Genomic DNA, 14,825 nt, shown 5'->3' on the forward strand with positions numbered 1-14,825 from the left:
AATGTCTTTTTGTTTGCGAGATTATAATTTTTTTAATGTGTGTGGATGCTGTCTTAGTTTCTGAAATAAATTGAAGTCATATATTTGTTGAAAGTCAGATTATAAGGCTGGGAGTGACTCCTCAAAGAGCTCACAGAAAACGAGGTTTGACCACAGTTTATATAGCCTCAAGACAGAATACTGGCATTATCATAGATTACGAAGATGGACAAAAGATCATGATCATGAGTTACAGATTTATATCAGAGAGAAGTAAAGCCCTATCTGGATGGGATAAGTTTCCTGGGGTAGTTTTCTCTCTTATTTGGGGTCCTCCGTGATTTTATTTCCATCAGAAACTACCATATATGTGTTTTTCTCATACGTTTACTGACTAAATTACCTACTATTTTTTGCTGCTGACCTCCGTTGTCGTAAGGTAATATTATTTCTGTCCGGACAGACATCTCTTGAGATTTGTCACCTCGCGTTTAATGAAATTGCTATTTGTTCACTGCCACGCACCGTAATTACACTTTGGGTGTGCGTTTCCACGGAGATCCACGTAAACACAATAGCGAGTGGAAATGAAGGAGCTACTGAACAATGTCACGTGACCAAGAAAACCCCAAAAAAATCACTTGTCCTTCTGTTTTTTTTATTGCAGTCCAGATGCAAAAGTTTCATCACTGAGCAGAAGTGTGAAATATTTCTCACAGACATCCCCCTGAGAAACTAACACCGCCGATACTCGTTATTTGTTAGCAGTAAGAGTGAAAGAGTGAAAACAGAGAACATATTTATATAAGTTTGTTTGGCCTTCCTCTAGATCACTTAAATAAGTGATTAATTTAGAAAGTAAACAGCACACTAGCTTGTTAAAGCTTAAAACAATACTTATAGTACTCAAAACTATATAGAACTTACACAGATATTTATGCATTTATGTGCATTGCAGGAGCAGACAATTCCACATTCTGTTAATATGACATCTAATGCGGTTGCATTGTTTGAACACCAGATCTGAAATATTTGTGTAGTTTGTAATGTGCATGTTTTTTCTTCTTTTTTTTTCCTTCATGCATCCTCCCCTTTGCTCATCTCATAGGTTTTGTTGCTGCTCAGAACTTTATTGATCGGTACGGTAATCGTCTGGAGGACTTGGATCTATCACCGCTTTTGGAATTTCACCCACTAAAAGAGGTCCTGATCGAAAAGTTTGGGACTATGCCGGACTTATTTGACATCTCAGGTGTTACTGTAATGGATTACCTCAGACAAGCTCCACCACAAGAAATGCGTCTGTTCATCTGGGCTCTAGAAGAGCACAGAGAGCGATACCCCACTTGCTGTACTATCCTTGATGAATATTTTGAAACAGGTATATGTTGTGGAAGTTTTGACATTTGGGGAAAAAAATGTTGGAAAAAAAAAAGTCTTATCAGAACTTTTTTTTTTTCTTCTTTTTTCAGATGGAATATGTTTAGTGATTAGGAAAACTGAGAATGACGAACACTTAGTGAGTATTAGTATCTATACTTCAGTTGTTAGTTGTGTTGTACTAAATTGTGCTAAGTCTTGGATATTAAATGTTAATTTGTTTTATTTTTATTTATTTTTTAGAGTTCGGGTTGTAAAGGTAAAAGCAAAAATCGAAAAAAGAAGCAGAAAGAACCAAAGGTGAGTGAGTGATTAGAAGTAACTCCTCTGAAAAGAGCTGACTAGATTTATGAATGCAGTTACTGAATTCAGTTCTAATATTTAAATTTTGTCCGTCTCAGCCTGTTCTTGTTCTGTCGGGGATGAGAAGTGGAGCCCTGAGAGATGAAGACGATGAGGATATTTTCTCTGAGGAAGATTCACTGTAATATTTTAATTTCTGCTTATTGAAAATACAAATTTTGATTAGCCTAAAACTGTAATATTTAACTTTCACTTTAAACTCTCTGCCCAGGTTTTTGCTTGATGCCACCGATCCATTTAGCGTTCCAGATCGCTTGAGGGAACGAGTTGCAGAGTTTGAGGGTCACTATACAGGGCGCTTAAATCAAAATAAGAGAGTCTTGGACAACAACCCAGATCCGACAAAAGAAAGTTTATATGAGTAAGTACACAGTTAAATCAGTATTGTTGAATATATCACAGTATGGTATTTCATCTACATGTAAAAAAAAAATAATAATAACACTCTTTTAAGTTTGTGTTTGGCTGTGTGTTTAGCAGTCATTATCATTGGGTTTTGGTTGTTTTGGGAGGACTTTGATTGTTGAATGCGTCTTGGTGGGACGGGTTTATTTATTCTCATTTCTGAAAAGCATCTCAGACATCATCTCCTGAAGTGGTTCAATTTATGGGCTTTCATTTTTATTTGGCTTGGCCTTACAGATGCATCTAAAAAAAAAATGAATATCATTGAAAAGTTACTTTATTTCAGTAATTTAGTTCAAAATATGAAACTCATATCATATAGATGTATTACACACACATTGCTCTGTTTTAAGTGTTTATTTCTTTTATTGTTGATGACTATGGCTTAAAGGGATAGTTCGGGATTTTTGACATGAATCTGTATGGCATCAACATGACCAGTGTCGTGCATTCTCACTGACTTACCCCCGACCATGTCCGCTGAGCGGAGTTCTTGTCCAGTATTGTCCGAGCCGAAAGTAGTCCGGCATGTTTGCTGGGGTCACGAAACGAAAGCGTTTTTCTTCCCAAAACAGTACGAGTGCAAAAGAGCGATTTATTTGCATAACAAAAAACGGTGTCTGCAAAAGTCACGCCTCATTATCACTGGGGCACTACTTTCATTTTGGATCAGTGCGCATGTCATTCTAACTGCGAGCAGCGCACTAGTCTTTCAGATCATTGGCTGCGCTCAGCTTCAACCAGCAACGCAAAGAGCAAGCTTTAGAGAGAAGTTTATCGGCTTTTATAAGCTTCTTGAACACAGATTTATACATTTGTATGTGTGTGTGTTAAAATGGTGCGGACTTGTGATTATCCAGGCTGTAGCAACAAAGATGTGGCTGATTCTCCGCACAGTTTCCATCGTATCCCCGTGACTGACATTGCTCTCAGGCAACTTTGGATACCTGCAATGGGCTTCCATGTGGACACCAAAGTGGTGAAAATGAAGAAGCTTCGTGTTTGCGGTGCGCACTTCAGCGAGGATGACTATGTTTCTCCATGCCCGCTGTTGTTTGTGATGCAGGCAGCAGCTGGCCTGCCGACGTCCTCATCAATTGACAGGTTCTGTATCTCGGGCATAACTAAATCCCACTCGTGGCAGCAGTAACATTCCACCTCTGTCGGCATTAGTTCGCACTTCAAACAAGTGCACCAGGATTTGTCGGCCACCCTTGGTATCGCAGCAGCAGCAGCAGCGGCTCCAGCTTCGGTCTCAATCATTTCTCTGTCCACCCTCTCTCTTTCTGCACGATCCAATTCGATTTGGGCAAGTTCCTCCTCAGTATACTCAGGCTCATAAAGATACCCCCTTGGCTCTGAGCGGAAATCAATATATTCCTCGTCGCTCTCGTAGTCCGACATGTTCCCGAACAGTAAACAGTGAAATCGAAACCGTAGGCTAGCTGCCAGGTTGCGCAATCGCGCGCACTGATCCAAAATGAAAGTAGTGCCCCAGTGATAATGAGGCGTGACTTTTGCAGACACCGTTTTTTGTTATGCAAATAAATCACTCTTTTGCACTCGTACTGTTTTGGGAAGAAAAACGCTTTCGTTTCGTGACCCCAGCAAACATGCCGGACTACTTTCGGCTCGGACAATACTGGACAAGAACTCCGCTCACCGGACATGGTCGGGGGTAAGTCAGTGAGAATGCACGAAACTGGTCATGTTGATGCCATACAGATTCATGTCAAAAATCCCGAACTATCCCTTTAAAGCCAATAAAGACCCAAAAATTAGTCTCAATTTTATTTTGTACAAGACCAATTGGTACTTTTGCCAGTGTGGGCAGTGTGCCAAGTCCTGCTGGAAAATAAAATCTGCAGCTCCGTTAAAGTCGTTAGCAGAGATAAGCATAAAGTGCTGTAAGATTTTCCAGGAAAACACTGCAATGATTAGCCTTAATGTTGCATTTATATTTTGAGTAAGCAATTATTGTCCTTTTAAAAGTACACACTAATAGAATATAAAACTTTCACAAACACATTTTTGTGATAAAATGGTATTTTTTTTAAATATTGATTTAATAATTAGAAATTCATTAATTAATAATTAAAAATAACTATAAGAATCTTTCTCAAAATGAATTTGCACATCCCTGTCTAAAGCATTTGTCCATCTCCTGAAGTGGTTAAAATGATGGGCTTTGTTTTTGTTTACACTTTCATTTTTGCGTGGCTTGGTCTTATATAATCCTGATTTTTGACATTCAGTCAAAACTGGAAAGAGTGTACAGACTGCTTAAAAGAAACAAATTAAATGTAATCTCAAAGTATTTTACAGGAAAGTGTTGTTGTTTTTAGGGAGATTTTAATAAAGCCACCATATCTTAATCTAATCCTGCTAAATTCTGGGGGGGGGGTTCCAGTTATTTTGCTCAGATTCTGGAGCAGTATGGTCCTCTGGAGGTGTCCAACCCACTGCTGGTGGGTGAACTGGAGAACTTTCCGCTTGAAGCTCAGCAGAAGATTGAGGGGGCTGGAGGACTTGAAGCTTTTCTACTCGAGTCTCTTCGGTTTGTGATGAATGAAAACCGTATCGGACTGACTAGGCATGCGGTCACCCTGCAGAACAGTATGGCTGACGATGCCAGTGCTTTCCCTGACTGTGTTCCTCATACTTTCGGCACTGAGACTTTGGAGTTTAGAGGATCCTACTATCTCGATCCCACAGCAAGAGAGTTTCTTCCACAGTATGAGCATTTCAGTGACCGTAACGCGTCTTGTGACATTCCCGGTATTTTGAGTGATGAAGACAGCTCTGCATCAGGACTGTGTGAACCCACGCTGCCTGATCCATATGTTTTGGAATCTCAGCAGGCTCGTAATGGTGATTGCATGTTTGTACCAGAAGATACAAGCATGTTCGCTGCTTTTTCATCTGGTTTAACAGTTCCGGAGTGTTCGGGGTACGTCCATGGCTCAGAACTGAACTTCTATAACTCTGCCTACCCCCCTGAAATGAACAGTATTAATGCATGCAGTGAGAAAGGAGGAGGACAGCCATGTTCAGAGATTATTCGTAACGAAGCTAAAAAATCTGAAAATAAAACAATTTCTGTGCAGGTAAGATTTTACACTTTAACTTATAAACTTGACATTTCTTCAAAAAATATTGTGTGAGTAACTTGATGCAAAAAAAAAAAAAATTGTATTGTTCCACTGTTCTTGTAGACGTTTGGTTATAACAAAGACACCAAAGATGATGTGGCCGTTAATACAGAACCGTGTGCGTTGTTGGAAAGGAATAAGGTGAGGTTTTTTTTTTTTTTTTTTTATATATATATATATATATATTTTATTAACCTTCCACCTGTTGCTCATAGTCTTGTCTAGGGCCATGTTCACTTACCCCAGTATTCCACTGGATGAGTGTGTGCTGCGGCTGTGCTGTTTGTTCGTTCCATCCTTCACTGTCCACAAAAGCTTTAACACAAGTTGCATAATTCCATTCCTCTCACTCCAGTCACTTCAGTGTATTCGCTTGTTATGCTAACTGGCTAGCATTCGCCAACGATCAGTATGCTTCTGCAGCAGTGCTGTTCTACACAACGCTCCGCAGCACCTTTGGTGTTTTAATTTCCTCTTTGGTGTATCGTATGAAGCGGTATACGGCCCAGCACTAACCACCATTTTTTTTGTTGTGCGCAGCGATGCAGCTCCACCAGACAACTAGGCCCACAGGATCTCTTATGAAGTCACACACAATCATGATAAAGCAGGATATATTTTTCTGCGAATAGAATAATAAAACTGTTTCCGTTCAGAGAATTAGTAAAACAACTCTGTGCTGTCCTGCTGGTTCTTATTCAACCATGGATTGAATACAATATTTATAGTTTTTATAATTATATGCTCAACTAACAAACTAAATTATTTTAGTTTGAAAATTCTTTTTTTTTTTTTTTTCATTTATTTATTTTTTGACAAATTTGATTTATGATTTATTTTAGTTTGAACAGACACATCACCTCATGTTCTTATGTCTGTTTCCTTGAAATACCACCACTAAAGACTTCTCCTCAATGAATGCCACATTAATTATGATCTAGCTTTTTAGACTGAATCACGTGGTTATGGTATTAACAGTGTCATATTTAATAGTTTTTTGCTGTATTTGGGCCACTTTTACCTACTGAGTAACAGTGGCTTAAATGGTGGTGGTGGTGTTGGCAGTAATAGTAGTGTGCGTTGACCTTCAGGCCCTGTTTGTATTTGATTGTTTAGTCTCTAGTGGAGGGAGGAATGCTGGAGTTTATCAGCTTTAGTTTTAACCTTCACACTCTGTGCTCTTTTCAGGGTGATATGATCCTGAAAGAGAAAAACAACATAAAACTTGAAAAGTGCATCCAAAATGCGAAGGACACACGTTCGTCTCGCCAGATAACAAGAAAGGAAGAACTTTCTGTACTGGAGGCCCAAGTGAAGGAAGCCCAACAGAAAATAGAGGTAAAAAATCCACAGATTGTTCTCCTTTGCTGTGGGGTCTTGTGTTGAGGGGCATTAAACAAACAGCATTTTGACTGTGATGCATGTTTCCTATGTCTGTGTCCAGATTACCAACAAAGAGCTCAGCTTATTCCAACAAAAGCTTGAGGAGGAGATCCGAAAAGATCAGCAGGAGAAAAAACACAACCAAGAGACCCTTAAAACCTTGAAGGGGGAGATCAAAGAGTTGTTAGATTTGCAGGAGAGGTGAGGATCCAGGGGGGAAATGTTTTTTAATCTGTATCAGAGTAGAAAGTACTCTTCAGCTTCTTTAAAAGTTTGCTTTGAATATGAATGAATATGCTCTCATGTCCTGATCATTTCTTTTTTTCATGTCTTGCCTAGTTACACTAAGCAAATCCAGGATAAGAATGAGGAGTATCAAACCGCGCTGAATCAGTTCTGTGCAATAAGGCAAGTACTGTAATATGCACTACATTTTGACACTGTGTAGAACATCATGGTATTTCACAAGGTGCTGTCTGTGTAGTGAGTGATTTTTGCTGTGGCTTCCTGTTTCAAATTAACTTTCTTTTACCTGCATAAACTTTAATTTTGGGGTCGTTTTTATTTATTGGCTTCAAACAGACCTGCCATCGTGTATGCAATTTGCACAACGAGTATCCATTTTGACCTTTAATTAGTTTGTAAGATTTCATGCTCTAAAGTACATGTATTGCTTGATTTATTGTTGCTCTGGTTGGTTAGTAAACATGCTAAGCCTGCAAGGTACCTATCGCGTCATCGGCTACTTTCATTCACACTTCATTTTCCTCCATCCCTGTGCTAAAGACTCTCAGGCGTGTGCTCTTTCTCTCTCTCTCTCTCTCTCTCTCTCTCTCTCTCTCTCTCTCTCTCTCTCTCTCTCTCTCTCGCTCTCTCTCAGGAGAGCACTTTTTTTATTTAGTAACCTGAGAGAGAGAGTAAAGTGATATAATTAATGGAAACTATATAGTTTTATTTTTTTTTTAATTTAACAACTTATCCTTTAAGACTTGCAGGCTAGGACGACATAAGACTTTTGTTAACTTAAAAAAAAAAAATAATGCTATGTATATTTTATTATCGTATTCATCAAAATCATACAAATGATTGTAAATTAAACTTTGGCCGGGGAGTGATTTTGTATTCAGTTTTTTCGAGGTTGCCAGGTCTGCTACAGCAAGAACTTTCTACTGACCTGATAAAATTGCAGTTTTAATAAATATCTGCACACGTACCATCTGTCTTGGTGTGCTTTTCTTGTCTACCTCGTTTGCTCTGGTCTAATCCAGAATTGTAGAACCAAAATTTGCTCCAACCAAAAGTCAGTCTCTATCTGAGTCAACTGAACCATGGTTCGGTTTATTAGCAGTGTGATAAACACCTTTTTTATTGATTAGACTTGTAGGCCAGTTGTAGGAAGTTAAGGTCTAATATTAACAAGGAAAAAAAAAAGTGTTGTGCTAAAATCTGTCTCCCTATCACATGCAGGCATTGCTCTTAACGATCAATTTGTTCTTGTGACTCTTATAAAAATGGGCTAACCTGTAGTTACAGTAGATATAAGAGAAATGAAAGGAGTTTTTGGGCGTAATTTGTTCATCAATCTTCTGTGTGACATGCATGCACTTGGAGGGAGTCTGATTCTGGCAGGGAGGCAGATTTTAGCACAACACCTAGAAATTGTAATTGAACATAAGTGAAGGAGCCTAAAGCATATTTAAACTAAGATTGTGTCATCTAACAGTAATCAGTCTGCTGCTGAGAAGATGAGTTTGGAGGAGGAGATCAAGAGACGCAGAGATGTGTGCGCCAAAGCATCTAATCGATCAGTGGCAGCACAGGTAGAAAACTGATTCTTGTTTATATTCAAATTCAGCTTTGAATGTATTTCTTTGCTCTCATCAGCAAACATATGAAATGAGTTAAAGCAGCCTGAAATCTCTACTGTTCCCTCTTTGCAGCTGTCCGTCCTGCAAAACAAGCGGGAGAATGGTTTGCGCAAGTTAAAGAAGTGCGTGGGAGACGGGAAAGCCATTCTACAGAACATGACAGAACTGTCATCCAGGTAAAGCCCAGTGTAATTTTGTAATATTATAAATAGGTTTAGAATGTAATATATTGTCCTATATCTTCCTTAAGGAAGGCAAAGAAAAGAAAGTTACTTTTCCTTTTTTATAACAGGAATAAAACCTGATCCATGGCAACAAGTTTTAAAAACAAAAGATTTATGTGGATTTATTACAGCAACTTTAGTTAGTGTCCATTATTTTACATTAAAATAATAAATTCATGCCCAATACTGGATATTCTCTCATTAGATTTGCACATACAGCAGGTTAACATATAAATATCAGCTTGTCCTAACAGTAACTGCATGAAATACAGTCATAGAAATGTGTAAATATGTATAATGCCAGTTAGTTAATGTACCTAATGCATGTTGTTTTTTTGTTTGTTTTTTTTTTTGGTGCGGGGGGTTGGGGGGGGGGTGATGTTGATCAAATTCAGCTTGAAACTGTTGACTGTTTACGTTTTTTTACCTTTAATATTAAGGTGTTTTTAAGCAAAAGAGAAAAAAAAATCCATAATGGTGTCATAATAAATTGCTTAGCTAGAAATAATTTATCTTACTCATGATAAATCCAGTTGTTCACTCACGTTTTTCCTCACTCTAATCAGATATCCATCTGGAAGCCTCTTCTCCACAATCGAAGCCTGGAAATCATGTGTGCTGGAAGCTGAAGAAAAGATCAGAAGGACAAGGGTCAGATTCAAATTCATTTATTTGTGGAGTGGTACTTTTGTCTATTTGGCCTTTTAAGTCCTTCTGAACAAGATAAATAACTGTAATATCATTTGATTGGTCGTTTACAGGTGATTGAACCACTTCACTTAAAGCATTGTACTGCATTCTAAAAAGTATGTTGTATGTATGTGTAGGCACAATATGAAGAACAAATTGAGCTACTGAAGAAGGGTACCAAACTGTGCTCGCTTCCTCCAGTCTCAGTACCCAACGCTCCTGCTCCTCCTCCTTTACCGGTAAGAACACTGCTCTACACATGCTGTTGAGTGACGTGTCTAAATACGTCTATTTGGATGGTTTCCCCTGGAGGAAACCGGGGTTCACATCTGCTTATTGCAATGGTCTAAGTTCTCTTAAGCATACAACTGTGTTTAAAGAAAGGGGAAGACCGCTTTATTTAGCAGGTAGTTTCAGTCTTACAAAGCAGATCAGAAATTAGAAGTCTTCCGAGAAACACAGTCCGTAAAGACAATTTTTATACATGTAAAAATGTGTTTGGCATTCTTGGTGGGCCGGCATGTAGGTGGGGAATCAAGGCTCCACTTATATTTGTCATATAATCTTTTCCATTTTTGGGCCTAATCGCATCACCCTGAAGGGCCAAGGCCATGTTGACCTGTTTGACCATACCTTAAAAATTTCGTCTTTTAAAGGAGGACTGTTCTGTTCGTCCCTAATGAGTTTTTGGCTTGGTTGTTCGGGAAAGATGCCAGCCCGTTTTGATAGACTGTTGGGACTGAGACTCCCTTCCCACAGTATATGTTGGTCTACAACCATTTGCCTAATTTATGTTCTTCTAGTCAGTTAGGGCCGCCCCCTGTCTTCACATGATTCTTTTCAGGCCCAGCACCTTTCTCACAGTAACAGGGTTCAGAAAAAGGACAGGCGTGCAGGCTTCAGTATAGAGCACTGTTGTAATCTCATATATTTAGAAGTCTATAAACTAATAATTAAGGCCTTTAATTAAAGCCTATACCTCCACATGTGTATCTTGAAACTTGGTGTGTTTGACTTGGAGGCAGTCATGTAGCAGGATAAAAACATTATCATACTTGTATAATCCTACCAAACGTGCAGTTTATTTAGATGAATGGATCTGCTTTCTTGCAGAAATTTTATGAGCTTTTTTTTTAACTATGGTAAATTCTAAAACAGCATTTTTAATTTACATTTTTTTAATCTGTTTGTAATCAATACATGTTACAGTTCAGTATCAAACTATGTAAAACGGTGTAAAGAACACTTTCACAAACAAGTCTATACAGAATAAATAAATGCTTTCCTAAAATGGGAGTCATGTTTGGAGTGCACAATTGAATCATCTCTATACCAAACATGTGGATATACCAGTTTGTTTGTCTTTCTGTACAAATATCAGACCTCATATTTCCTAAACAGATTTTAAACAGAAAGTTTCTCTAATCTCTAATCATTCTATGATACTTTCTTATAACCTGAAAATTATTATAAAGAGAGAGAAAAAAATCATTTTCTTAGGGCGTTTTCACACCTCCAATAATTTTTATTATTATTATTATTTTATATATTTTTGTTGTCTGAATAAATCAAACTCACAATTGGTGCGTTTTGTTAGGGCTGATGCAAATGCAGTAATTGCACTCCGGTGCAGACCAAAACAGCTGTACTCAGACACTTGAGCAGACAGGGTTTTAGTCCATTTGTGGTGAGAATGAGCTGTGAACTTGATCTGACCCCACTATCAGATATACTCTGCAAGATTGAGCTAAACTCAATGCTATAGATTCAGTTTAACCAGATACTGCTCTGAAAATTAGTACAGCTGTGTACAAATGCTAACTCTACTGTTTCTCCCTCTTAAATTGCACTGAATTATGCTCTATACCAGAAGACAGAATCACCTTTCTGTATTTATTTACTTTTCCGCCCCAGACAGCCTGACCAATAAGAAGAGAGAATGTTTTGGAAAAAATAAATTAAAATAAACCATGGGGAAAATGCTGGAAAATGCAGAGCTGTATTTTGTACCAAAGTTCTGGAGTCTGGGGCCTCTTAAATTTGACTTTAACTCTTGAACACTTCCATTTAGTAAAGCTAGTACATTTCAGTGTTAACCGAACATTAGCAGTGGTCTGTGTTTTGATCAACCTCTACGGCCTGTGCTAAAAGCATAGTAAGATGCAATGTTCAAGGAAATGATGCCGTCCTTACGTGACCTGTTTACCACAGACCACATAGTGTTCTAGTCATTTCCGCCCTTTAAACACAGAGAACATGCTGTAGTTCTTCTTATAGATCATCTTATGGAGGTCCCAGCCCTGCTCCTGGATTGCTTCTGTTATACCTCCATCCCAAATTTGACTCTTTAATTCAACTGATCAAGCTTTCCTAGGGGCAGTAATTAGGTGAATCGGGTAGGATTGATTGGTGGTTGGAACTAAAATCTGCAGGTCTAAAGGAGAGCTCTTCAAGAGCAGGATTGTTACCCTCATGCTGGAAGTTCTCTTTATACTACGCTTTCTGTTCAACTGTTTGTGACCTTGTAACTGTGGAATTTTTTATGATTCTGCAAAGTAGAGTAGCTTATACCTACACTCTTCTAAAATCTGTTAGTTCCTAATTCTTTCAGTGGATTACAGCTGTAAAACTAGACCTCTGTAAACAGTGTTATAATGTGCTATAAATGACTAAATCAGCTTTGCTGTACTAATCATGCTTACGTTTCAGTGGCTGTGTTTTAAATTCAGCGAACATTTGTGAGAGAAAATGTGTGGTTTTGCAGATAAGACGTGGCGAGAATGGTTCTATCGTGGTTTTGCCTGCACCAGGGGTTGAGGTGTCCCTGGAGTTACAGCTTCCATTCCTGCGCCCTCCTCCAGGGTTCAGCCCCTGGTTTCTGCCCCCTCTTCCCATCTTTAGGCCAGCCTTGCCGTACGTAGCGCAGGGACAGTCAGTAGCAGCACAGATGCAGGAAGGCAGAGTGAGTCAAGAGCAGGTAATCTGAGACTGACATGAGGAAACATGAGGTTATGTTGCGCTTATAGTGGATTTTTGCACTGGATTATACCTCTGTGATGACTGGGGTACATTTGGATCCATAAGTATTTGGACACTAATTTGACAAGCCAGGATTTGATTTGAAATGTACAATTGTAGCGTTTAGTTTTTACTTTTTCCAATTTTCACAGGCTCAAAAGTAAGGTCACAGGTAAGGTTACAGTGACTTTTTTTTTATTTGTGGAGGCCAGTACTTTGCAGTCGAAGTGGTGAAAAGTCTAGAATCATTAGAAAGGAATGAGCTTTCCTAGGACTTCACGCTGCTGCTTTTTGTGTTAACTGCTCAATTGGGTTTGATGTCAAGACAGAATTAAAAGAAATTAACTACAGTAACCATATAAGTAAAACACCAGTGACTATTCTGTTGGTAGATGCACACACCTATTTCATGATGGTACCTCCACCATGTTTGACAGATGAAATTGAGTAAATCTGCTTATTTCTTACTACTAGGGCTGCAACGATTAGTCAGTGTAATCGACAGTGTTAATTTAAATTTGTCTACAAATTTCTTTGTCAACTAACCATTCATTTGTTACAGTACTGCATTACACAAAGTGCTGGAGACAGAAGTGCAATGAGTCATGGGTAAATGGCTCACTCGCACAGTTTACTCTCAACTTACTCTGTGTTTCCAAAAGTGCTCAAACACAACAGATTACATATTTACTCACTAAATATCAGTACTTTCTACATTTAAACAACATCTAGACATTTAAATGCATTTCTATCATTTTTTTGACATGGAGAACATGGCAGAAATAATCGTTGACTAATCGAAAAAATAATGATAATTTTAGTCGACTACCAAAATAATCAGTTGCAGCTCTAGTTACTACTATTGGGTCTGTGAAAATGGACAGATTGTGTATAATTGGCTCTAAATCCAAAACAGTTACATAAATATTGTTTTTCCACTTTTGAGTAACTTTTTTATTGCTATATTTTATATCCAAAGAGCTAATGTACAGATACATATTACAAAATATGTATAAAAAACTAAGGTGACATCATGGCCCGAACAAAAGTTCAAACCACGTATCATGGTAGATGACATGCTTGCCAAAGTAATAGTGCAGTTGGGGGCAGTTAGACTCAAAGGGTGTCAAATTGTCAAACTGTTTAAGGGACCATTTAAGGATTATATTTTCTCTAGTAGCTCATAACATAATCAGGATGTAACGTCAGATATTAAGGAAACATGCTGAGTTTAAACACTGGCCGCTATTGTCAGCAGAGCTTCAGCCAGTATGTTCTTATCTGAACCGTGTGGTTCATCAAGGAAATCTGTGTTGCTTACGGCCTCTGAATCTGCCCACCGCCGTTCCCCAAGTCTCATTTCCACACCCCGTGTTGCCAGGTATAGAAAACAAAAACATGCAAACAGTGTGCTCTAGCCATGGAATCGGGTAAGCTGGCTATTTGTCTGCTGGGAAATTTATCTCTTCCTTTAGTGTAGTAGTGATGGGCGTTTTGGACATTAAAATGTATGTATTCTATGATCAGCTACATAGTAAGTCTCGTCGTTGCTAGTCACTCTGTGTCAATCTGACAACCCGCGTTAACTTGGGAGGAGAAGGAGCAGATAACTCTTTCCAGTCTGGAAATCAGGCTCCTTTACCATTTCACACATTCGCTCACGTTTATTACTGATTGTTCCTTTAAACATGCGTATCATAACTAACATAAACCTATTACTAACAAGCCTACTGTACTACAAGCAAGTTCTTTAATTAGGATCAAGTTATCTTTATCTAAGCTTGACTTTTCAACTTTCCCTGCAGGCTTTCTTAAACACACCATCCAATCAGCAGCAAGTTCCACAGCAGTTTCCTGTGGGGCACAGGCAGCCACATGCACCATACAGTGTGAATCAACATCCTGTGAGACCCCAAATGCACTCAGCAGTGTACGTACCCCTGGCTCCACCTGCAGAGAGAATTGTGCGCACACAGCCAGCACCCAGCGTTCCTGCCACTCGTGTGGAGGCTCCTCAGAAACCGGCTGCTCCTGCGCCAGCTCCTGCTCAAGCTTCTGCTCCAGCCCCAGTCCAGCAACACCTCAGTGTGTTTGAGAAGATCATAGACCACCTGAGCTTGATGTTTCCTCACTATTCCAGGTGAGAGTTATAGGCATTGACAGACTGCTGCGCTACTGCGGTTATGGTTAACTTAAATATGAATTGTGCATATTAGTAAATATTGTGATAAGCGTGTATCGCTAGATATTAAGGAAATGTGCTTAGTTTAAGCACCAACAACTCTTGTCTGCAGAGCTTTAGCCAGTAATTCCTTATCTAAACTGTGCGGTACGTTACGGTAATCGGTGTGGGTCACGGCCTC

General features: G+C 38.9%; 1 protein-coding gene across 6 annotated transcripts in view; it reads left to right on the top strand.

Moving 5' to 3' along the window:
* The window catches only part of ttc3 (tetratricopeptide repeat domain 3), a 45,851-nt gene that overhangs the window by 27,867 nt on the left and 3,159 nt on the right, over positions 1-14,825 (top strand). For 4 of the 6 annotated variants that reach the window (XM_022681412.2, XM_022681410.2, XM_022681411.2 and 1 more), the window contains 16 exons: positions 1,088-1,360; positions 1,452-1,498; positions 1,603-1,659; positions 1,761-1,843; positions 1,934-2,083; positions 4,538-5,234; positions 5,343-5,420; positions 6,468-6,617; positions 6,724-6,863; positions 7,002-7,070; positions 8,386-8,482; positions 8,603-8,706; positions 9,321-9,405; positions 9,582-9,683; positions 12,209-12,421; positions 14,268-14,602. In XM_022681412.2, coding sequence (XP_022537133.2) covers positions 1,088-1,360; positions 1,452-1,498; positions 1,603-1,659; positions 1,761-1,843; positions 1,934-2,083; positions 4,538-5,234; positions 5,343-5,420; positions 6,468-6,617; positions 6,724-6,863; positions 7,002-7,070; positions 8,386-8,482; positions 8,603-8,706; positions 9,321-9,405; positions 9,582-9,683; positions 12,209-12,421; positions 14,268-14,602 — 2,680 coding nt within the window. The remainder of the gene's footprint in view (positions 1-1,087; positions 1,361-1,451; positions 1,499-1,602; positions 1,660-1,760; positions 1,844-1,933; positions 2,084-4,537; positions 5,235-5,342; positions 5,421-6,467; positions 6,618-6,723; positions 6,864-7,001; positions 7,071-8,385; positions 8,483-8,602; positions 8,707-9,320; positions 9,406-9,581; positions 9,684-12,208; positions 12,422-14,267; positions 14,603-14,825) is intronic. The other 2 variants (XM_007247285.4, XM_007247286.4) reach the window with 1 other exon arrangement.

The sequence above is a fragment of the Astyanax mexicanus genome, chromosome 20, assembly GCF_023375975.1.
Source record: "Astyanax mexicanus isolate ESR-SI-001 chromosome 20, AstMex3_surface, whole genome shotgun sequence".
Classification (NCBI taxonomy): domain Eukaryota; kingdom Metazoa; phylum Chordata; class Actinopteri; order Characiformes; family Acestrorhamphidae; genus Astyanax; species Astyanax mexicanus.